The sequence below is a fragment of the Eptatretus burgeri genome, chromosome 6 (assembly GCF_056783735.1).
Source record: "Eptatretus burgeri isolate ZD-2024b chromosome 6, Ebu_testis_v1, whole genome shotgun sequence".
NCBI lineage: Eukaryota > Metazoa > Chordata > Myxini > Myxiniformes > Myxinidae > Eptatretus > Eptatretus burgeri.
The window spans coordinates 95,212,344-95,235,962 of record NC_140966.1 but is presented as its reverse complement, the minus strand read 5'-3'; the positions used below and the strand labels follow the sequence as shown (position 1 = coordinate 95,235,962).

The window sequence follows — 23,619 nt, the reverse complement described above, 5'->3', positions numbered from 1 at the left end:
TGCAGTGAAGTCTGATCCAAATAATTTTAAAGCAATATATGTATTTGTATATTGTAATCAGTAAAAAAATAGTGTGGTAGATAAAAACATAAGAACGGAAATAACTTGCACCAAAAAACTTTAACATTTTTGCACTGATAATCACGATGACGCTCAAAGACTAGTCTAATAATATTTTTTATAAAGCATTGCAGTGAAGTCTGATCCAAATAATTTTAAAGCAATATATGTATTTGTATATTGTAATCAGAAAACCAGAGAGTTGGTGTCAAAGCCACCCAATGCTCGCCTGTTTATACATTTATCGTTTTTAAAAGACGAGTGTAATCATATTTTTTGTAAAGCATTCCAGTGAAGTCTGATCCAAATAATTTTAAAGCAATATATGTATTTGTATATTGTAATCAGTAAAAAAATAGTGTGGTAGATAAAAACATGAGAAAGGAAATAACTTGCACCAGAAACTTAAACATTTTCATGCTGACGCTCAAAGACTAGTCTAATAATATTTTTTATAAAGCATTGCAGTGAAGTCTGATCCAAATAATTTTAAAGCAATATATGTATTTGTATATTGTAATTAGTAAACCAGAGATTTGGTGTCAAAGCCACCCAATGCTCACCTGTTTATACATTTATCGTTTTTAAAAGACGAGTCTCATAATATTTTTAATAAAGCATTGCAGTGAAGTCTGATCCAAATAATTTTAAAGCAATATATGTATTTGTATATTGTAATCAGAAAACCAGAGAGTTGGTGTCAAAGCCACCCAATGCTCGCCTGTTTATACATTTATCGTTTTTAAAAGACTTGTCTAATAATATTTTTAATAAAGCATTGCAGTGAAGTCTGATCCAAATAATTTTAAAGCAATATATGTATTTGTATATTGTAATCAGTAAAAAAATAGTGTGGTAGATAAAAAGTTGAGAAAGGAAATAACTTGCACCAAAAAACTTTAACATTTTCGCACTGATAATCACGATGACGCTCAAAGACTAGTCTAATAATATTTTGGATAAAGCATTGCAGTGAAGTCTGATCCAAATAATTTTAAAGCAATATATGTATTTGTATATTGTATTCAGTAACAAGAGAGTTGGTGTCAAAGCCACCCAATGCTCGCCTGTTTATACATTTATCCTTTTTAAAAGACTAGTCTCATAATATTTTTAATAAAGCATTGCAGTGAAGTCTGATCCAAATAATTTTTATTGCAATATATGTATTTGTATATTGTAATCAGTAAAAAATAGTGTGGTAGATAAAAGCATGAGAAAGGAAATAACTTGCACCAAAAACTTAAACATTTTCATGCTGACGCTCAAAGTATAGTCTAATAATATTTTTTTATAAAGCATTGCAGTCAAGTCTGATCCAAATAATTTTAAAGCAATATATGTATTTGTATATTGCAATCAGTAAACCAGAGATTTGGTGTCAAAGCCACCCAATGCTCGCCTGTTTATACATTTATCGTTTTTAAAAGACTAGTCTCATAATATTTTTAATAAAGCATTGCAGTGAAGTCTGAGCCAAATAATTTTAAAGCATTATATGTATTTGTATATTGTAATCAGTAAACCAGAGAGTTGGTGACAAAGCCACCCAATGCTCACCTGTTTATACATTTATCGTTTTTAATAGACGAGTCTCATAATATTTTTAACAAAGCATTGCAGTGAAGTCTGATCCAAATAATTTTAAAGCAATATATGTATTTGTATATTGTAATCAGTAAACCAGAGAGTTGGTGTCAAAGCCACCCAATGCTCGCCTGTTTATACTTTTATCGTTTTTAAAAGACTAGTGTAATCATATTTTTTGTAAAGCATTCCAGTGAAGTCTGATCCAAATAATTTTAAAGCAATATATGTATTTGTATATTGTAATCAGTAAAAAATAGTGTGGTAGATAAAAACATGAGAAAGGAAATAACTTGCACCAAAAACTTAAACATTTTCACGCTGACGCTCAAAGACTAGTCTAATAATATTTTTTATAAAGCATTGCAGTGAAGTCTGATCCAAATAATTTTAAAGCAATATATGTATTTGTATATTGTAATCAGTAAACCAGAGATTTGGTGTCAAAGCCACCCAATGCTCACCTGTTTATACATTTATCGTTTTTAAAAGACGAGTCTCATAATATTTTTAATAAAGCATTGCAGTGAAGTCTGATCCAAATAATTTTAAAGCAATATATGTATTTGTATATTTTAATCAGAAAACCAGAGAGTTGGTGTCAAAGCCACCCAATGCTCGCCTGTTTATACATTTATCGTTTTTAAAAGACTTGTCGAATACCATTTTTAATAAAGCATTGCAGTGAAGTCTGATCCAAATAATTTTAAAGCAATATATGTATTTGTATATTGTAATCAGTAAAAAAATAGTGTGGTAGATAAAAAACATAAGAAAGGAAATAACTTGCACCAAAAAACTTAAACATTTTCGCACTGATAATCACGATGACGCTCAAAGACTAGTCTAATAATATTTTGTATAAAGCATTGCAGTGAAGTCTGATCCAAATAATTTTAAAGAAATATATGTATTTGCATATTGTAATCAGTAAACCAGAGATTTGGTGTCAAAGCCACCCAATGCTCGCCTGTTTATATATTTATCGTTTTTAAAAGACTAGTGCAATAATATTTTTTGTAAAGCATTCCAGTGAAGTCTGATCCAAATAATTTTAAAGCAATATATGTATTTGTATATTGTATTCAGTAACAAGAGAGTTGGTGTCAAAGCCACCCAATGCTCGCCTGTTTATACATTTATCCTTTTTAAAAGACTAGTCTCATAACATTTTTAATAAAGCATTGCAGTGAAGTCTGATCCAAATAATTTTTATTGCAATATATGTATTTGTATATTGTAATCAGTAAAAAATAGTGTGGTAGATAAAAGCATGAGAAAGGAAATAACTTGCACCAAAAACTTAAACATTTTCATGCTGACGCTCAAAGTATAGTCTAATAATATTTTTTATAAAGCATTGCAGTGAAGTCTGATCCAAATAATTTTAAAGCAATATATGTATTTGTATATTGTAATCAGTAAACCAGAGATTTGGTGTCAAAGCCACCCAATGCTCGCCTGTTTATACATTTATCGTTTTTAAAAGACTAGTCTCATAATATTTTTAATAAAGCCTTGCAGTGAAGTCTGAGCCAAATAATTTTAAAGCATTATATGTATTTGTATATTGTAATCAATAAACCAGAGAGTTGGTGTCAAAGCCACCCAATGCTCACCTGTTTCTATATTTATCGTTTTTAAAGACGAGTCTCATAATATTTTTAAAAAGCATTGCAGTGAAGTCTGATCCAAATAATTTTAAAGCAATATATGTATTTGTATATTGTGATTAGTAAAAAAATAGTGTGGTAGATAAAATCATAAGAAAGGAAATAACTTGCACCAAAAAACTTTCACATTTTCACACTGATAATCACGCTGATGCTCAAGGACTAGTCTAATAATATTTTGTATGAAGCATTGCAGTGAAGTCTGATCCAAATAATTTTAAAGCAACATATGTATTTGTATATTGTAATCAGTAAACCAGAGATTTGGTGTCAAAGCCACCAAATGCTGGCCTGTTTATACATTTATCGTTTTTAAAAGACCAGTCGCATCATATTTTTAACAAAGCATTTTAGTGAAGTCTGATCCAAATAATTTTAAAGCAATATATGTATTTGTATATTGTAATCAGTAAACCAGAGAGTTGGTGTCAAAGCCACCCAATGCTCGCCTGTTTATACATTTATCGTTTTTAAAAGACTAGTCTCATAATATTTTTAATAAAGCCTTGCAGTGAAGTCTGAGCCAAATAATTTTAAAGCATTATATGTATTTGTATATTGTAATCAATAAACCAGAGAGTTGGTGTCAAAGCCACGCAATGCTCACCTGTTTCTATATTTATCGTTTTTAAAGACGAGTCTCATAATATTTTTAATAAAGCATTGCAGTGAAGTCTGATCCAAATAATTTTAAAGCAATATATGTATTTGTATATTGTAATCAGTAAACCAGAGATTTGGTGTCAAAGCCACCCATTGCTTGCCTGTTTATACATTTATCGTTTTTAAAAGACTCGTCTCATAATATTTTTAATAAAGCATTGCAGTGAAGTCTGAGCCAATTATTTTAAAGCATTATATGTATTTGTATATTGTAATCAGTAAACCAGAGAGTTGGTGTCAAAGCCACCCAATGCTCACCTGTTTATACATTTATCGTTTTTAAAAGACTAGTCTCATAATATTTTTAATAAAGCATTGCAGTGATTATTAGGAGGTTGGTCACAGGATTTGCACTCCGGCCACCGTAAAACCCTTCTTTCCGCAAAACGCAAAAACGCAAAAAAAACTGAAAACCCACTCCGTGGGAGTACCTCCTGTGCAGCTTCCCTTCGCAGGGCAGCTCACCGGATGAAGGGATTGGGGCAAAGCCTTCGGGACCCCCAATCTTTGATGATAGGAGGGAATCCACGGGGTAACATCCCTGGATCAGATTGCGGGAGAGTGTGTCGGAGTGGTGCTGAGGTGTCGTCCACCAGACGGCGGTCTCCTTGGGTTAACCTGAGGCGGTCCCTTCGGGTGGGTGCCTGGAATGTCCTATCCCTAAGAAAGGATGATCACCTGTCTCTGTTATCATCTGAGCTCAAGCGTTTGGACATCAGGATTGCAGCTCTCTCTGAGGTTCGGAGACCGGATTGCGGCGAGATAATGGTGGGTGGTTACACCTACTATTGGTCTAGTCGCTCTGATGGTTACCATACTCAAGGAGTTGCTGTAGCTGTGTCCAATAAGCTGACCCCAATGATAATTGAGGTAACACTGGTCAACGAGCGTATTATGAGATTAAGGATTCGTCACTCCTTAGGTGTCATTTCCCTGGTCTCTGTTTATGCTCCGACTGAGGCAAGTGATCTCACCGTGAAGGATGCATTCTACGCCACACTCGAGTCTGTGGTTGATCAGTGCCCCAGACGAGATACACTTCTAGTCTTGGGGGATTTCCATGCATCGACTGGAACTGATAGGGATGGTTATGAGGTGTGTGTTGGTCCCCATGGGTCAGGAACTATGAACCAGAATAGCACTAAGTTCCTTGACTTTGCAAGAAGTCATGGACTTGGGTGGCTGGTTCATGGTTTCAGCGCCCACAAGCTCATCGCTGGACTTGGTATTCCAACGCTGGTGGTGTGGCAAAGGAGATTGACCATGTCCTCATTGACGGTCGCTGGTGGATGATCCAGAACTGCAGGGTCTACCGGAGTGCTCAATTCCTCAATACTGACCACAGGCTTGTTGTAGCAACTCTAAAGCTGCACCTTAAATCCTGGAGAATGGTACCATCCCAGCCTAGGCTGGATGTTGCCAAGCTCAGGGATGAGAGAGTAGCTGAGGAGTTTGCAAACAGGCTGAGTGGACACTTGGGGGGTCTGGGTGCTTTGGGGGGTCCTGAAGAGTTGTGGATCGCCTTCAAGACCACCGTCCTTGATGTTGCCGGTGGATGCCTTGGAGCTCACCGCAGGGCAAAGAAGAATTTTGTCTCTCAAGGGACACTGGATACCATTGACCAGAGTCGCAGGGCCAGGCTGAATGGCAGAGCTGAGCTGTTCAGGGAGCTGAGGCGTAAAACTGTATGTGCACTGAGGGTGGACAAGGAGGCCTATGTGCGAGGAATCTGTGAGGGGGTAGAGCATCACCTGTGGACAGGTGATTCTCGTCCCGCTTACAGGGGAATTCGCGCATTACGTTCATCCAAGCCCATCCCTCGGAGCACTGCAGTTCGAGCAGAGAGTGGTAGGCTCTTGACAGAGGAGTCTGAAGTGAAGGCCCGCTGGGCCGGTTACTTTGAGCGGTTGTACCAGGCTGATCCCCCAGCTGTCGAGTTGGACGTCAAGGGTGTTACAATCCCTGTTGCTGACCCTTGAATCAACTGTGGTCCACCTACGCTTGTGGAAACACGGGCTGCGGTGAACCAGTTGAAACGGGGTAAAGCTCCAGGGATCTGTGGCATCCATGCCGAACTTCTCAAGGCTGGTGGAAATGCTGCACTCGTGTCGTTGCATGCAGTTTTGTGCTCTGCCTGGAACACAGGCATCATCCCAACTGACTGGAAGAGGGGCCTTGTTGTAACTCTCTGGAAAGGGAAGGGTGATCGCCAAGACTGCAACAACTACCGAGGGGTGACGCTGCTCTCAGTGCCGGGCAAGGTCTTTGCTCAGATAATACTTGATAGGGTTCGCCACCATCTGCTTGAGCACCAGCGTCCAGAGCAGTCAGGCTTTACACCAAAGAGGTCAACGATTGACCGTATCCCTGCACTTCGTGTCCTCACCGAACGCAGACGAGAGTTTCGGCAGGGGCTGCTTGCGGCCTATGTTGATCTCTGTAAAGCGTTCGATTCAGTGAATCGGGATGTCCTCTGGAGGATTCTTGGTCTTCGTGGGGTGCCACCAAAACTGATCGATCTGATATCTGAACTCTACTCTGGTACTGAGAGTGCTGTGAAGTGTGGTGGTACCATCTCTGACTTATTTCCAGTTGTTACTGGAGTTCGTCAGGGATGTGTACTTGCCCCCACACTTTTCAGCACTTGTATGGACTGGATTTTAGGGAGGATGTCGGAGAGATCAAGTTGCGATGCATCATTTGGGAATGTCAAGATCTCGGACCTTGATTTTGCAGATGATGCAGTCATCTTTGCAGAGACTTTATCTATCCTTTTGGGGGCCCTCGAGGTGCTGAATGAGGAGTCGGAGCCTTTGGGATTATGGGTTTCTTGGGTCAAAACTAAGATCCAGGCTTTCGGTGACATCTTGGATGCTGCTGTCCTGTCTGTGTCTGTTTGTGGTGAGGATGTTGAGGTCGTGGAGAAATTCACTTACCTTGGCAGTGATATTCATGTCTCTGCTGGCTGCGAGTCAGAGGTCAATAGACATCTGGGTCGGGCCTGGGGAGTCATGGATTCACTGGATCATGGGGTGTGGCGCTGCCGGTACCTGTGCGGGAGGATGAAAGTCCGAGTCTTCAGGTCCTTGGTACTTCCAGTCTTGCTCTATGGGTGTGAGACTTGGACTCTGACCAAGGATCTGAGACAGAGACTTAATTCCTTTGGTACCAGGTCTCTTCGGAGAATCCTTGGCTATCGCTGGTCGGATTTTGTGTCCAACGAGCGGTTGCTGAGAGAGACTCGGATGAGATTTGTTACCTGCATAGTCCGTGAGCGTCAGTTGCGGCTGTATGGACATGTGGCTCATTTTCCTGACGCTGATCCTGCTCACCAGATTCTCTCAGCGAGGGAGTCTCATGAGTGGAGGAGGCCAGTGGGCCGACCACGTTCCTCATGGTTGCAACAGGTTGACCATCATCTCAAGGAGATGGGGATGGGCCTGGCATCTGCCTGGGGGATGGCCAGACGAAGGCCCCTGGAGTACCGGCGGAAAGTGGACGCAGCGACGCGCTGTTCTGGCACATGCTCCCATACCTGACCTGACCTGACATTGCAGTGAAGTCTGATCCAAATAATTTTAAAGCAATATATGTATTTGTATATTGTAATCAGTTAAAAATAGTGTGGTAGATAAAACATTGGAAAAGAAATAACTTGCACCAAAAAACTTTAACATTTTCACGCTGATAATCACGCTGACGCTCAAAGACTAGTCTAAGAATATTTTTTATAAAGCATTGCAGTGAAGTCTGATCCAAATAATTTTAAAGCAATATATGTATTTGTATATTGTAATCAGTAAACCAGAGAGTTGGTGTCAAAGCCACCCAATGCTCACCTGTTTATACATTTATCGTTTTTAAAAGACTAGTCTCATAATATTTTTAATAAAGCATTGCAGTGAAGTCTGATCCAAATAATTTTAAAGCAATATATGTGTTTGTATATTGTAATCAGTAAAAAATAGTGTGGTAGATAAAAACATTTGGAAAGGAAATAACTTGCACCAAAAAACTTTAACATTTTCACGCTGATAATCACGCTGATGCTCAAAGACTAGTCTAATAATATTTTTTATTAAGCATTGCAGTGAAGTCTGATTCAAATAATTTTAAAGCAATATATGTATTTGTATATTGTAATCAGTAAAAAATAGTGTGGCAGATAAAAACACTAGAAAGGAAATAACTTGCACCAAAAACTTTAACATTTTCATGCTCACACTGACGCTGACGCTCAAAGACTAGTCTAATAATATTTTTTTAATAAAGCATTGCAGTGAAGTCTGATCCAAATAATTTTAAAGCAATATATGTATTTGTATATTGTAGTCAGTAAAAAATAGTGTGGTAGATAAAAACATTAGCAAGGAAATAACTTGCACCAAAAACTTTAACATTTTCACGCTCATGCTGACGCTCACGCTGGGGGGTATCGCTATAGCTCTCTGTTCTTCGACCAGGCGAGCTAAAAATGAAATGTAAATAACTAAAGTTCAGAATCATTGTTGGTGCGCTTTTGACGACTGTGTTCCACCATGACGCTTTTTCCACAGATACTTAAATCCTAATTGCAAATCATAAAAAAAGAAAGCAATTGAACATTTCGTAACGGTTGCAATGTTCTCGTGTTTATGAGTCCCAATATACCATTGCAGGGTTTCTGACTGTTGTTTGGCCTTATTGACAGTACACTGACACCATGATGGAGGTTTACGCTCCAGCACTGCGTGACATCTTTCCTTTTGCAAATATAGTTCATCGTACTGTGAAAAAAAACAACAAAAACTGGAACAAGTGGCATCCTGGAACCTGTGTAAAACGAAGATGCGGGAAATTTGGGTAAAAAAAATAACAAATAAACGGGATGACACAGAACATCTGGCTTGGCAAGCGATAGCAAGCTGCTTCAAATCAAATCAAGATTATTGTCAAATGTATATAATATACAATGACATTTGTTTTCATCTTGGCACCAGAAAAAGAAAGAAATAACCCCCAAAAAAGGTTCTCAACATTAATAACTACTAACAACAGAAATTAAAATGCAAGTACAAATACAAGTACAACAGAACTTGCTTGCTAACGGAACACACCCCTGGTCAGCCTGGAAGGGGCCCGTAATGACTAAAATTGTTACTTAGTAAAAACAAAGTATATGAAAGGTGTCGATACATTTTAAGTGCCACATAATAATCCCAGGCAAAAATTCCTTTCCTGTTGTAATTCTCTGCAGACGACTGCTGTAGGACCTGTTACCAACAACTATAGATAGAATATGAGAGTTCAACTTTATACTATAGTTCTAACCGTCGCAGTTTTGCCGAGGGTTGTCATGTTCTTTTAGTTTACATTATATTTCCACACTGTAGTCATTTACGAACGCGTGACGTCAATGCACCATGAACTGCATATAAGAGACAATGAACACTGTTTCTGGCGTAGGTGAGAGGCGGAGCAGGAGAGTTCATCTCGAGGAGAACGAGACACAAAAATGATGAAAATAGCGTTTAAGCGGCATGCTGAAATGCAAGCTTAAAGCAGATTTTTAATGAAAATAAAGCAAAACTGCTTCATTTAAGTAGTTATTTCAGTATGTCTTTCACAATGGCTCACCAAATGGAGGGCCACAAATCCATTTGGTGCGAGTCCCACAAAAGGTTCATCCGGCATTGTGCTTGTGCCGTCCATTGGATGAACGTTAAACTCGGCGTCCCGTCTGCAGCATTCTGCCATTATGGAGGAGAATTGTCAGAGACAAGACTTTATTTGTTAAGTGCAAAATCATATGAAGCAGTTTTAGAATCATTGGCTATGTTTATTATCACAAGTTTTAGAATCATTGGCTATTACTTCACACCATTGGTTACTGGATATTGAAAAATTGTGTGATTGAGAAAAAATTAATATACATGAAAGCAATTAAGTTTGGATAAAACGGTGGACTGGTAGGTGGTTGTGGACAAATATCTTAGAAATTCAGAGCCAAAGCATTTCATAAACTAGAATGGCACTGGGTAGAGTGCACAGCTCTGTCAGACTGAACAGTTTACGTATTGTATCCCACTCATAGGTCGGATCTGGATCTGGATCTGAACGAAAATGGAATTGGCTAGTTCTTATCACCTAACCAACTCATCCATCTACTTTTGTCATAACTCGTCCACAACTTTTTGAAATATCATGCTATTCATAGTTTTTGGGTCCATCTCTGAATGGTGAATAATCACTTTAAAAAAATTTAAATTTTTTTCGTGTCCTTATTCGGATCTTCACCAAAATCAAAACAATTCTTCCTTGTCACACACCAAACCGGTCCACCAAGTTTCATCCTGATCCGTCGAATACTTTTTGAGATATCCTGTTCACAGACAAACAAACAAACAAACAGACAGAAGTGAAAACACAACCTCCGTCTACCTTCGTTGGTGGAAGTAATTACATTCAAATGTCTCTCCAGAAATGTCTGATTACCTTTTAGTGAAACTTACACCTGCATCAAGAAGTGTGAAACACATCGGGGAGATTTCATTTCCACCTATATCATGGCTGGAGGTAACACTTGGGATTTCGGTAGATGCTATGCTCTGCTACCATCACCCTCTGCACAAAACTCAGGGACATGATCAATCAAGAATTAAACTATCTCAGTTACAACTTCCATTGAAATAAACTGACAGCTTAATGTCCACACTGCCCTTCATTGTGAAGTGAGAATCATGACGAAGTCACACCAACTTAAGTAGTGAGAAGGTCAGTTATCCTACCATTAATTTGCAATTGGTCACCGGCTTTGACACCAATGCAAAATTTTATTACTGACCCGAGGAATCAAAATAATGCGGATATGGAGAAAACCGTTTCAAATGGAGCACCTCACCACCATTCGTGCATTTAAATTGCTTCCGACGTGGCAATAAATGTGAATTGTTGCTCCCACCTTGCCAGATGGATGACAGAAGATGCCATTTGCATTTTTGCTCCTCAATCCCTATCCTGTTTAGAACCCCGCGCGGGCATGGGAAACTTGCTAGTATAACTAAACAGGTATGATGGTTTAATTCACACCCACACCAGCTATAACCGACGTTCTCAGTTTGCCAGTTCTGAAAGTTTATGGCACATTTTCTTTCTGTATATTGTTCACTGCCAATCATAGGTGTCGACTTTGGGGTGAAGGAAGGTTTTAAGTCTTCAAATCCCTCTCCTGGGAAATAAAAATGGAGCTCAACCGTGTTGTTGTCCATTGCGATGACAGCTCCACCCTCGTCCTCTGTTTAAATTGTATGCTTGTCCCCTTATTTCCTTATTCAAATCATTGTGAATATTTAACTGTAAAAGACAAATGCTGTGGAAATATTCAAAAAACGAAAGCACCACCAACTAGCAATTGGCTTCCCAGCACGGCAAGCCTCAGGTCCGATGTTTGGATCAATCAGTGGTCTTCATCTACCGCTCAGTGGGCGAAACATTTGACCTGAGCCATATCTTGCTGGGCAGCCAGACTAGTTGGTAGTGCTTTTGCCATTTAATTTTTATTTAATTGAAATATTTTTTTCCAGTTTATCATTCTGAATTGTACCTCATTCATATTCGACCTTGACTTTTGTTTACAACTCACCTTGTTCCTTTACTGCAGTCATTACCCGATGAGGTTCACATCTCGGTCTAACGATAAGCTGTTGTCCTGGTGTTTCACAGGCGGGGAGAGGTATCAGTATGTATGCTGTCCCTTGGATGGAAGAAGGACTGATGTGTCCCGGTATGAGTGGGTGGACGTTAAAGATCCAACGGTGTCCTTTGTGAAGAGTTGGCGAGTAATTGCTGGCATCCTGAACAAATTCCAAATTCCTGCTCTAACCTACAAGAGGCCCAGTAAATTTTGTTACCCCCAGCCATGTGCTGCATGTAAAAGAATACGCACCAGTTTACCCTATTGTGCAGACAACCGTCTGTAAAAAAAATCAACCAGCTTGATGTTTTCGTCGAAAAGAGAAGAATCACTATTTTCGCATCTTCACATGCATAGGCCAGCTTCCAAGGCAGTTTTTCCTTGGATAGGGGGCACAATCCTGGACAGGTCGCCACTCTGCCGCAGGATACTCGAATGGCTCATTCTTCACAATTAGCTGGTCATCGGATTTTGTAGACCTCGGAAGGCAACCCACCTGGTGTTATTTTCGCCTCGCGACGGGAGCTCAAGCACAGGACCCTGAGATGATATTAAGCCAGCCACCTTAACTGCAAAGCCAAAACCAAGCTTTGATGTTTTCATATGTTGATCAGAAATTCTGTAGTTCCACCAACTCTTGTATTACCTCATTTGTCACCTTCTTGATTCTCCGCAAGTTCCATTGAAGCTGGAAGCAAGTGATCATGGGACGTGGGTGTTTGTTACCAACGTTATTTAAACAATCAAGATCCATTTGGTGTGTGTTTTATAAACACATTTTATCCAATCTCAAAACTATATACATGTCGCAATGAACCTTTCACATAATGAATGCATTAATCACTGGGTCTTGGTCCTGGCAGAACTTGCTGCAACTGAACCCCCGGGTAAAGACCCATGCAGTGGTTCGACCGACAACCGAGACCCGGTTGGAAAAGAAACACTGGAAGCGAAATGCGGACAAGTCCTGTTTGGTATGTTGCAATTATAATCTCTTGTGACTGTCACGTGTTCCATGTATGACGTCATTTATTGGCATGATGTAATTTCTTACCAGGTGCATGAAAAGCTAGGTTAAGCAATTGGTTCACTTCTGTCTGTCTGTCCATCAATCCACAAATCGGCTTATGACTGAGGAACAACTGAATTTCAATTGAATGTTAAATTTTGAACATGACTCGGAAGATGAATCGGAAAACAAATCTGCAGTTTAGCAGTGCTATACCTTGGCTAGGAATTGGGAAAATTGCATGGAATCTCGTCCCGAACACACCTGCGCACTCACGGTAAAACGATTGCTTCAGTCTGTCATTGTCTGCCGGCATGAAACAAAATTGAAAATCATTCCAAATGGGAAACTCACCGCTTTAAGGGATGCCATAAAGGACACAAACGACAGGCACAATGGACTAATTTAACATGTTAAATAATGTGGTGAAAAAGATGGTGCATCAATGGCGGTAAACTTCTGATTCAATGTTATTATTATTATTTTTTTTAAAAATTGAGCATTTAAATCTTTTATTTTAATTGAGTTATATATGTGAACACTGTAGAACATAAATCACAATTGTTTGCACTTCCATAAACCTCCAGTTTAACAGTACGTGGACAAAATTGTACGCCGTCTTGACCAATCAAATTTGGCACGTGCTCTGAGGACGGAGTAACAGTGAGATTCAGATAAAATAGCAGCAATGGCGTTGTTGTTCTTCTCCTCCTCTTCCTTTTATAAGGGATGAGGTCCGATGGCACCAAGCTTCTGCCCTGCCTTGACCACAATGCTCCTCCACCTCCCTCTGCCCTCAGCCAACTCCCTCCACTCTCCAACGACCCCTCCCTTACAGATATTTTTCCTCACACAATCCTCACAAATCAACCATGGTATACCTTTTTCCCTCCTATTGTGTGGGAACCATATCTTGAAAACTGCCATATTTCTTGATTCCGTTCACGTGTCGTATATACGACAACCTATATGGATGTGTAGAGGGGACCTCTGGGGACTAGAAATGCCCGGTTTTCATTCTGGCAAGGTGTGCATGACCGTTTTATGGCTAATTTTGTGACTTCAATCTAGTCTGCGATTCGCGACATTCTCAAAATCGTATTTATTTATCTGTAGACTCCAATACCCAACATAGGGGCACGTGTATGGTATCAAAATGAGCAGAATGACTACTTGCATCAAAGCACTAACTTTGTGAAGTTCTATTGTATCTCAGTTCTTCATATCGTGAAATAAAACAAGTATTTTTGTCAAAAATTTATTTCGGTTTAGCTTTCGACAACGTGGAATATTACACATAACTCAAAAAGTTATTATCCGATTGATACAATTGACACTAAAATAATCCAAGTTCATTACCCTTGAAAATCATACCAAACACATATTAAACTATCACAATATATGTGCATTGATTTACACAAACTCAAGGTTACCCCCTTATTTTTATCAATGCTGTTGATAACATAATTATATACGTACTGCCGTAAATCACGTGTATATTTCAATGTATTCACATTATATTGGTAAATTTAAAATTTGGATTATATATATATATATATATATATATATATATATATATATATATATATATATATATATATATATATATATATATATATATATATATGACACTTAGTGTTCAAATCGAATGACTGTGATAATAATGCAATGTATGCGTTGTTAATTTCTGTTCATACAGATTCAATCTTCATCTGATTCAGAGACATCTTCATCTGACAAGTGAATGCTATTGCTACACTCCTGTTTGCATCCGCATGCAACACTGCAGATCAAGTTGTGTTTTCTGCAGGTGCAGCGAAGCGTTGAACATCTCGTTTTGCAGCGGCATGTCAGCAGTTCGATACACACAGATGGGACTGGATCCAGTCTCATGAGCAGTGGCTGCAAAGACTGTCCTTCGCGACATACCCACCCACATTCCTCTGGTTGTGGTAAACTAGGAATAGGCACTATTGCATTTAGCCACACCATTGCCTGGTAGTTGCTTCGTTGAATATGAAGAGGTAGAGCATCATGAGTGGGTGGCAGTTTTTCAGGATCATTGACCCGATAAGATAGTTCTGCGCGAAGGTCATTGACAGAAGTCGCATTCGTGGTTGAGCTGTACATCTGGATAACAAAGAGCTCAATATTGTCTGTGTCGATATCCGGGCTGTGTCCAAGATCTTTGAGCAGATTGGGAAACTTCAGGTAGGTTTTCCATGCCGTGCGCTTTTCATAGCCAAAGAACTGGCTTGTGCAATCCGATCCAGTAAGTGCATGGAATCTCAGGATGTTATGGACAACCTCTGGTTCCAGATTTTCATGCACAGTGCACACTGGTATAAAGTGTTTGTCTTTGGACGTCCCACTGCTCATCCAGACTTCTTCAGCAGTTTCATGACGAATCAGAAGCAAGAGAATGTCAGTGTCTCTGGTGCACACAACTACTCTGTGGAAATTCTGGACACTGGCATCCAGACCATGCAAGATGATTTTGGTGTCCGCTTCCTCGTGATTTGAGTTCAGGTGCTGCACATCCCGACCTGTGGATGATACAGCAGGAAAGGCATCTCCTCCAGAAACTACTACTTCATGATAGGTTGGGAAGGTTTGCGCTCGAAGTAGTAGCTGGTCACGCAGAAACCGAATGAGGTTTACTTTGATTGCCTCCAGTGAGATGAATGACTGCCAGACAGAAGGTAGACGCACATTACGGCCATCAATTATCCGACATATTTTCCATTTACTTGTTGTTCTTTGAACTCTAGCCCCAGACTTGATTGACTTTTGCCAGTAGTCATCGAAGACGATGTCCAGTCTTGTTTGTGTGCCTCTCAGGTTACTGAAGACTTGGTTACAAAATGAGTCAGCTAGATCGCCGAATGTTGTTGCATTAGATGGCTTCCCCAAAGCTTGCACAACAGCCGTTCCATCAACGATAACACAGGTTGGTCGGTCTATTTCTGGAAGTAGTTTTTCCTTATAGTTGTCACAGAGTATATGGTACAGATCTGCCTTTTCTGTGGGTCTCAGCATTTCATCTGGAGTTGCAATGGCAAGTTGAACTGGGGAGAGCTCATGTTGTAGTAGACCTTTGAGGTCTATTTGACAATCACTGCTTCCTGCACTTAACAACCTTCGGGATAGGTCACGGTATGCTTTTACGGTCTTTTTCTGACTAGCCGGCGTAACGACATTGAGAGTGTTCAGATTTGTGAATGTTTTCGATTTGTTCTTTGGGATAGCATCGTGAAACTTCTCAGGGGCATCTGGAAGTAGACGGTTTGATACAAACTTGGTGAGCAACTCTGTGCCACGATTTTGCGCCATTAGTGGATCCTCTCTTATGTCATCGCGGACAACATCATTGGTTGATCTGCAAACAAGTTCTTCACCTGTACGATTGAAGGGATTGAACTGCACGATTTGCTCTTCCAGTTTTTTCACATCAGTTTCGTCTCGTTTTATTCTTGAAGAGCTCCTGTCCCCTTTGCATCTAGAGCGATCGCGAGTCATGCCGACCATCTTGCGAATCTCATTCGACAGTCGTGCTCGGTCACTGAATGTGATCATCCATCGGTTTAGGGCACTCGTTATCCGTGTTATGCCCACGAGTCCTCCCGCAATTTTACACTGTTTATTCACGTGTTCCAGTGCTTGGTCTGTGGCAATTTGGTTAAAATAGCCAGTCGACTCCTTCACGACAAAGTTTCCTGCCAAGAATTCCTGATATACAGAAGGGGCGGTTTGCTCCAGTTGCAACATGTCGAGCAGATATATGACACCCCATCGTGCATAGTTGGTATGATCGTACGTGATCATGAATGGAAGCATGCTCTTGAAGGTTGACAGATGAAGGATCCAGCCAGCTTCGCTCTCTCTGCTCTAACAAACAGAAGTAGGGTTTCCACCAGATCTATGTACTGCCGCCAGAACATCAGTGTAGCATTAGATGCATTCTCTTCAAATAATTTGTTGATGTCTTGGACAAGATCATCGACATGTTCGACGAATTCTTGAACGGTCGCAGGTATGTTCTCATGGTCATTGTCCTTGAATGTTGTTGCTATTGGAGTGGAATAGTTGTTTGCATCTTCGATGCTGCGTTTTTGATTGTGATCATGCCATAGTTTGAAGGTCCGGAAGAGTGCTCTCCACATGGCTTCCATGGTTAATTTGTGTGTGCGAACAGCACGATTCCAGGATTTCCCTTGCATGATTCTCTGTGCAACGCACTCGCTGTACACGCCAGCTTTGATCCAGATGTCAGCTCGACCAGATTGTGCGAAGTGACTGCCGAGAACGCCGAGGAAATTCATAGCTGTGTGGAATGCCCCAAGTCGTACGATGACATCGCTCAACTTTTCCAGAAGGAGCCAAACCAATTCCTTGGCTTTGTGGTACAATGCCTGATCCAATGTAATGACGGTTTTTGTCTGGCCTCGCTTCGCTGCAATCGCCTTGCTTCTCAGTAGGAAAGTCGTTCCCGTGTCAAGTTCGTGGGCAGGGGCTGGGATTATTGTGAGGTATCCCACTGTGGTTACATCTTCACTCGGTTTCACCAGTGATTGGTTGAACCCTGTCCATGCAGGGATGTGTTGGGCATCTTCAGCAGTCAAACGACTCATCACCCATGCAAGGTCAATCTTTTCACACTCTGACCTCCGTGATGCTGGACAGTCCAGACTGGTGTTTGTCACTGGTAGGCTGAAACGAGGGGGGACATGCCGTGGAGGTGCATCGGATGGTGTTATATGATGGAATGTTGGCGGGATATTGCCAATGCTAGTTCTTCTACCGATCATCATTTCCTTTTTACTCTGTGGATTTGGTGAGCCTCGCTGGAATACTGCCATTTGTGTGACGTGAAGGGTGCCTTTTCCGTCCAAGGTTTCTTCTTGCATGTCAAAATTATCTGCTGCGACCTGAACGAATTTCCCTGGAACGACACCTTCTGGTACAAATGTGTTATCATTCTCCTCGAACCTTGATATCTGAGATTGTGCAATCGACGAGTCTATTCTGTTGACTGTTGGATAGCTTATACTATCCCCAGCCATATGTGGATACTCAATCAATTGTTTGGATCTTGTCAGGTGATGGACAAACAATCCTGTTCCAATATGCTTCGGTGTATTCTTGCGACCCATTGATACATTATAGACGATATCTTGGCAGACATTTAAGATCTGTTGATGAAGTGCTGGACTGATATCATCATGAGGGCTGTTATCACAGTCAGGCTCCGAATGCTCGCCGGGGTTGAGTTCATCCTGTATGATCCACTTCATAAGCAGGTACACACTTGTCGGTATGCATTTTTCTTCTGCTTCTTGGTTCAAGTCATCATAGCCCTTGTGTCCACCAGCTATTTTCATGTCAGCCTTCAGTTTTGTTGTGACTGTATGTAGACAGCAGAGGAAATGTGATTCAGGGCTGATCTCATCTGGTTCCAATTCTTCTGGAAACCGTTCCATCAGCATACCAATGGCGTCATCAGTGGTTGCACTTGAAGCCATCAAAAGCAGTGGTTGGTTTGCTTGTCGTTGCTTCCGGAAAACGATTCTGTCAGCGTAGTGTCTCTGAAGTTTTTGTTTTAAGACGTGTTCGGCATGACGGATCGGGAATTGCATCTACTGACATGAGTGACACATATTTCTCGACTACCGAGTCCATACTGTATATATGGCCACGTTTAAAGCCAGCATCCAGTATCAGTATGAGCTGGTCGCGTGAATGGTCGATTTTGGAGTTTACATCAGGATCAGTCGGTCTGTTGGCTTTGTATTTACAAGATGGGTGATAGTGCGCTTCATATGCTATCAAATCATTTTCGCCAATCCTACACTTCAGGTTCTCGTCAAATTTGGCATGACCCTTGATGGTTGCTTCCACCTCATCGGACTGCACTTGATGTACCTGGTCTCTTTTGCGACTCCGGCAATAGATACACTTTTTCCAGTCAACCTTTGGTACAATTCTGCATGTCTGTGGTCTTGTGCTGCCGCTTGCACCGTCTGTATTTACAAAAGGGGACATGTCGGAGTGGCGCTTCTTGACGAGGTCGATTGTTGCTTCGGTTCGTAAATGACGCATAGCATGATTTGTGCCATTTTGGTTGTTTACTGAGCAGATGATCTACTGATGATCGGTCATTTCTTTGTCGTGTCACAAGGTCAGTTGATTCGTGAAGGAGTCTTTCAAGGAGAGATGAATACACTTTATGAATGCCTTGTTGAGTTGAACATGATAAAGTGTCTGTACCTTGACAGAAGACACACTTTGTCCAGTTAGTTTCAACCCTGCGTTTTTTTACAGGGAGCATCACTGTGGGTACAAGAGTCTGGTCGTCAGTGTCAGAAACCATTGGTAGAAAGTGGTTAAGGCATTGTGCAGATAGGAAAGTAAATGTCTACAAGCACGAAGAAAGCATTCTATACTACTCCGGGGCAATCATCCATCAACAGGTTAGCGTTGACGGAGCGACACACCGTGGCCTTGTTCTTCATTCTGAAACAGAAAAGAGAAACCAACATGTCATACATATATGATTATTCATCTGAAAACAATTATCATTGATGTCTTATTCATAGCAGAACAGCTGTCACATCTGAAGATGCTGAAAAAGACAGAAATGTACCCGTTATAAGCACATATTTGTTGAATTAGTCACGTTATCCATATTTACAAAATAAGGGGGTAACCTTAGGTTTGTATAGGTATCTACCAATATATTATAAAAATGTCATGTGTTTGGTATCATTTTCAAGGGTAATGAATAGGGATTATTTCAGTGTGTCAATTGTATCAATCGGATAATAACTTTTTTAGTTATTGATGATATTCCACGTTGTCGAATGCTAACCCGAAATAATTTTTTGACAAAATTACTAGGTTTTTTTCCACTATATTAAAAAGTAACGTACAATATGTCTTCAAAGCGTAATTGGTATGATGCAGTTGGTCATTCTGTTCATTTTGATACCATACACGTGCCCCTATGTTGGGTATTGGAGTCTACAGATAAATAAATATGATTTTGATAATGTCGCGAATCGCAGACGAGATTGAAGTCACAAAATTATCCATAAAACGGTCATGCACACCTTGCCAGAATGAAAACCGGGTAATTCTGGTCCCCAGAGGTCCCCTCTACACGCCCATATAGGTTTTAGGTATATACAATGACATGTGAACGGAATTCTCAAAATGGACCTGTGGTTCCTGCACTACTACCTTGCGACCTCAACCTATCCGCTCCCTTTGCCATTCTCTCTTGCCCCATCCGCATCAAGGATCCAGCCCATCTCAGCAAAAATTTCACCAATCTCCCCATCAAAGTCATCTGCACACCAATCTCCTCCCTCAGTTCATCCATCCTTCTTCGATCCACCCTCTTCACTCCCACAATCCTCCTGACCCAGTTGTTCTTGCAAACCTGCAGCCTCTGCTGTTGTCTCTCTGTCAGTGACACTTTCTTCGGGCCGTAAATGGAGGCTGGCTTTACACACGACATCAGAAGCTTCCCCATCAATTTTCTTGATATCTTTGTCTGCCATTATTCTCTCCACCCTCCCCCACACATTCGTACAGCATCCTCCCAATACTACCCCCCAAGCTCACCTTCCTGCTTTCCAGCTCCATCACCATGATAAACATGAGTGGGCTGCAAGAGCTTCCCTGTCTCAAACCAATGTTCATGCTGAACTCTTCAGACATCCCAGAACCAAACAAAACTCTTCCCTTTGTTCCCTTGTACATCCTTGATACCAACCTGACATCTGCTTCTGGCACTCCCATCCATCTCAGTGTCACCATCACCATCACCATCTCTCTCGGGATAGGGTCGTAGGCCTTCTCCAGGTCCACAAATCCTAATGCCATCCCACCTTACACCTCCAGCCTCTTCTGCACCAGCTGTCTCAGGGTGAACATCCCATTTGTCATCCCCCTACCCTTTCTAAACCCTCGCTGCTCTTCTCTGATCTCCATCTCCACACTCTTCCTTATCCTTCCATCCAGAATCCTCTCCAGCACCTTCATGATGTGACTTAGGAGTGTAATGCTCCTTTACTTCACCGGATCTTGAACATCGCCCTTCCCCTTCCAAATCAACGCAATCAACCCTGTCCTCCACTTCTCCGGAACTGAACCCTCGATCATACATACATTCAACAGCCTCTTCATCTGACTGACTCCAGCTTCTTCCACCGCAATTACCGTCTCTGTGCACACCTCGTCAATACCTGGTGCTCTTCCCTTCTTCATCCTCGTCAATGCTTTCCACACCTCTTCCTCTGTGATCTCCACCAACTCCACTTCCCCCTCCACATAAGACCGTAGCTCCAGTTCACCGTTGCTCCCTTCCCAACATAGCGATGTAGCAATGCAACTGCACAGTTAACTTCATCTTGAAGACCTGTTTGCTTGGTTAGGTGCATCTTTTTCTTTAAGATCATTCCAACATCGTCAGTTTCTCTGAAAAGAGTTGGCAGGCAGAATGTTCAACTCTGGATTGTTCCGTTTGACCCATTGTCCTCCGATAGTTGCCACCGCACCTGTTATTCAAAGTTCACCAATAAAGCAAACCCAGATCATGCTCAGAAATGCAAAGCAGGAGTATAAAAGACCCTTCCCATGTCCTTTTTCTCAACACTGCGTTGTGTATTGGGTTCTCTGTACTCTCTTCTTTCTCATATGTTCTTATAGGACCGTCACGATTGGCTACGGCAGGTCTTGGCAGGAGGATCGGAAGGCTGGAGTTTTGAATTTGGTCAATGTAGAGCACATGATAACCTACTCTTCTTCAGTGAAACAATGAATGTATTTTGTTATGGAAACTGAAAGACTAAGCATATAATGGTCATTTCGATGTCAAATGCAACCGACTAATTTAAATTAGGACTACGTAGCCCCAGCATGAATTACTCCGCTCGGAAGATTCAAGTCTCATGCGTGGAGCATACACTTTGGGGAAGTTTGTAACATTAACAGTCTCTCATTTTTGGGGGAGATGTAGGTATGTTTTCTCGATGTTTTTCCTCAATCCCTCATCTGTATCTGACACGTCGTCTCAAGCCTGTGTGTGTGCACCTAACCTGTTGTTGCAGGGCTGCACAGAGTTGAAAAATAACTTTGATGATGTCAAACACACAACACTCAGTGAACGTGGAGCCTTGAGAGAGGCAACCAGGTCAGTTTTCCACTTTCAAATAATTGTGCTTCCTGATTACCCTGTTTTATTCAATCGCAGTACACCAGCTTTGTTTCGGGTTTAAGGTTGGGATAGGTATATACAGCAAATGATACATTGACTAGGGAGTCATCTACATCCCCTTGATCAAAGTCACAGGGCACCCCCAATCCGGTTGTGAGAATTCCCCACACACTGTCTAATTTACATGTCCATGGATATCATTAAGATACGCAATACAAATAGTTTTCGAACAGTCTCATTGCTCAGTTTCTGTGAATGTTGCAGTCACAAAGGAAGGAATTAACAGAATTCCAAGAAGGAATGTTAATCAATTGTAAAATGAGGGGGAGAGGAGGAAAATGGAGAGAAAGAAAGCTCGTAGGAAAGGAGAGAGTATGGCAAATGCGGAGAAAGGAGGCAGGTGTGTGCACAATATGTAGATGACCCCCCTAATCAAACGAGATATAGGGTTTTGATTTGCACTTTGAGAAATGCATTCTGGGTATCAGGTGTCTCAAATGTGCGGACGCGCCATGCCAGAAGAGCTGCCCAACGCAAATTGATGTTAAAAGCTTCATAACTAGCATCGCTAACAAGGTACGCTGCAGCAGAACTCAGCAGGTATCCTCTTCAGTCATCAGGTGAGAGAATTGCCATTTACACGTTTTTACATCCAGCTTCTTCCTCCAGGTATTGATGTCATGATTTGTCTTTATAGAACTACTATGGAGCAGCCAAGGCAATATTTTCTGACAACCCACTGGGGCTGTCCTGTGGTATGGTTTGTCCGACATCTGACCTCTGTGTCGGTGGCTGCAATCTCTATGCCACTGAAGAAGGCCCGATAAATATATCTGGCTTGCAGCATTTTGCGATTGAGGTAAACTCCAAAAGCATACAATTATTTTACATCTCAGGACAATGTAACACTGAAGTCTCAATGGGGACGGAATTTAAATGTGCGGTTTTATGTTTCGGTTCCCCCCCCCCCCGCCCCCATCTTTGAACAGATCTTCCGACAGATGAGAATTCCACAGTGCCGTAACCCGACATTGCCCCCCTCCTCTGCCATGCCACCCCCTTTTCACCAACCGGTAGCTCTGATTGGTTGTGGACCAGCCAGCATCAGCTGTGCCACTTACCTGGGCCGACTCGGCTACACAGACCTTACCATCTTCGAAAAGAATAGCTACCCGGGTGGGCTCAGGTGTGGACCTTTAAGAGTGCATTCCTTAAATTAACATTTGCATGCGAGCTTTATTCATATTTTTGTTTAAATTGTTGATGGTTAAGTTTTCCTGAACTTTGTTTCAATCAAATCCTTTTTGCATTCACATTTATTAACCCTTTGAAGCCTGAGCTCCTTGGACTTTTCGCTCCCCCACTCCGGGCTCCCTGGAGAAAAATCCGGCAACTCGGGTATATTGAGGTTTGAATAGCGGCTGGTAAAATGACCGTGAGGGTTCAAATGGTTAATATTGTCCAGCACTTCACTAATTTGTTTATAGTATTGTATAAAATCACCTTATGTTGTCCTAGTGTGGCCTTGTGGTACATGCCCATGGATATCTCTGATTGGATATCCGCCGCCTCTAAGCTGTCTCAGCTGGATTTGAATGTTGGCCCAGCTATAAACTGTCATCCCGGTGTTTCACAGGCAGGGTGATTCATCAATTTGTGTGCCATCCCTATAGTTGATAGACGCTAAATATCCCACGGTGTCTTTCGCGAAGAGTAGGCGGGCTATCGACCGGCA

At 41.3% G+C, this 23,619-nt stretch overlaps 1 protein-coding gene across 6 annotated transcripts in view; it reads left to right on the top strand.

Annotated features, from left to right (window-relative positions):
* DPYD (dihydropyrimidine dehydrogenase) overlaps positions 1–23,619 on the top strand; it is a 126,149-nt gene that overhangs the window by 11,245 nt on the left and 91,285 nt on the right. For 4 of the 6 annotated variants that reach the window (XR_015059477.1, XR_015059478.1, XM_085886278.1 and 1 more), the window contains exons 3-7: positions 12,519–12,629; positions 21,778–21,860; positions 22,373–22,460; positions 22,582–22,743; positions 22,874–23,070. Coding sequence is in view for 4 of the 6 variants with exons in the window: in XM_085886278.1 (XP_085742404.1) it covers positions 12,519–12,629; positions 21,778–21,860; positions 22,373–22,460; positions 22,582–22,743; positions 22,874–23,070 (641 nt within the window). In the remaining 2 variants the exon portion in view is untranslated. Of the gene's footprint in view, positions 1–12,518; positions 12,630–21,777; positions 21,861–22,372; positions 22,505–22,581; positions 22,744–22,873; positions 23,071–23,619 lie in introns of those variants that run through there. The other 2 variants (XM_085886280.1, XM_085886279.1) reach the window with 2 other exon arrangements.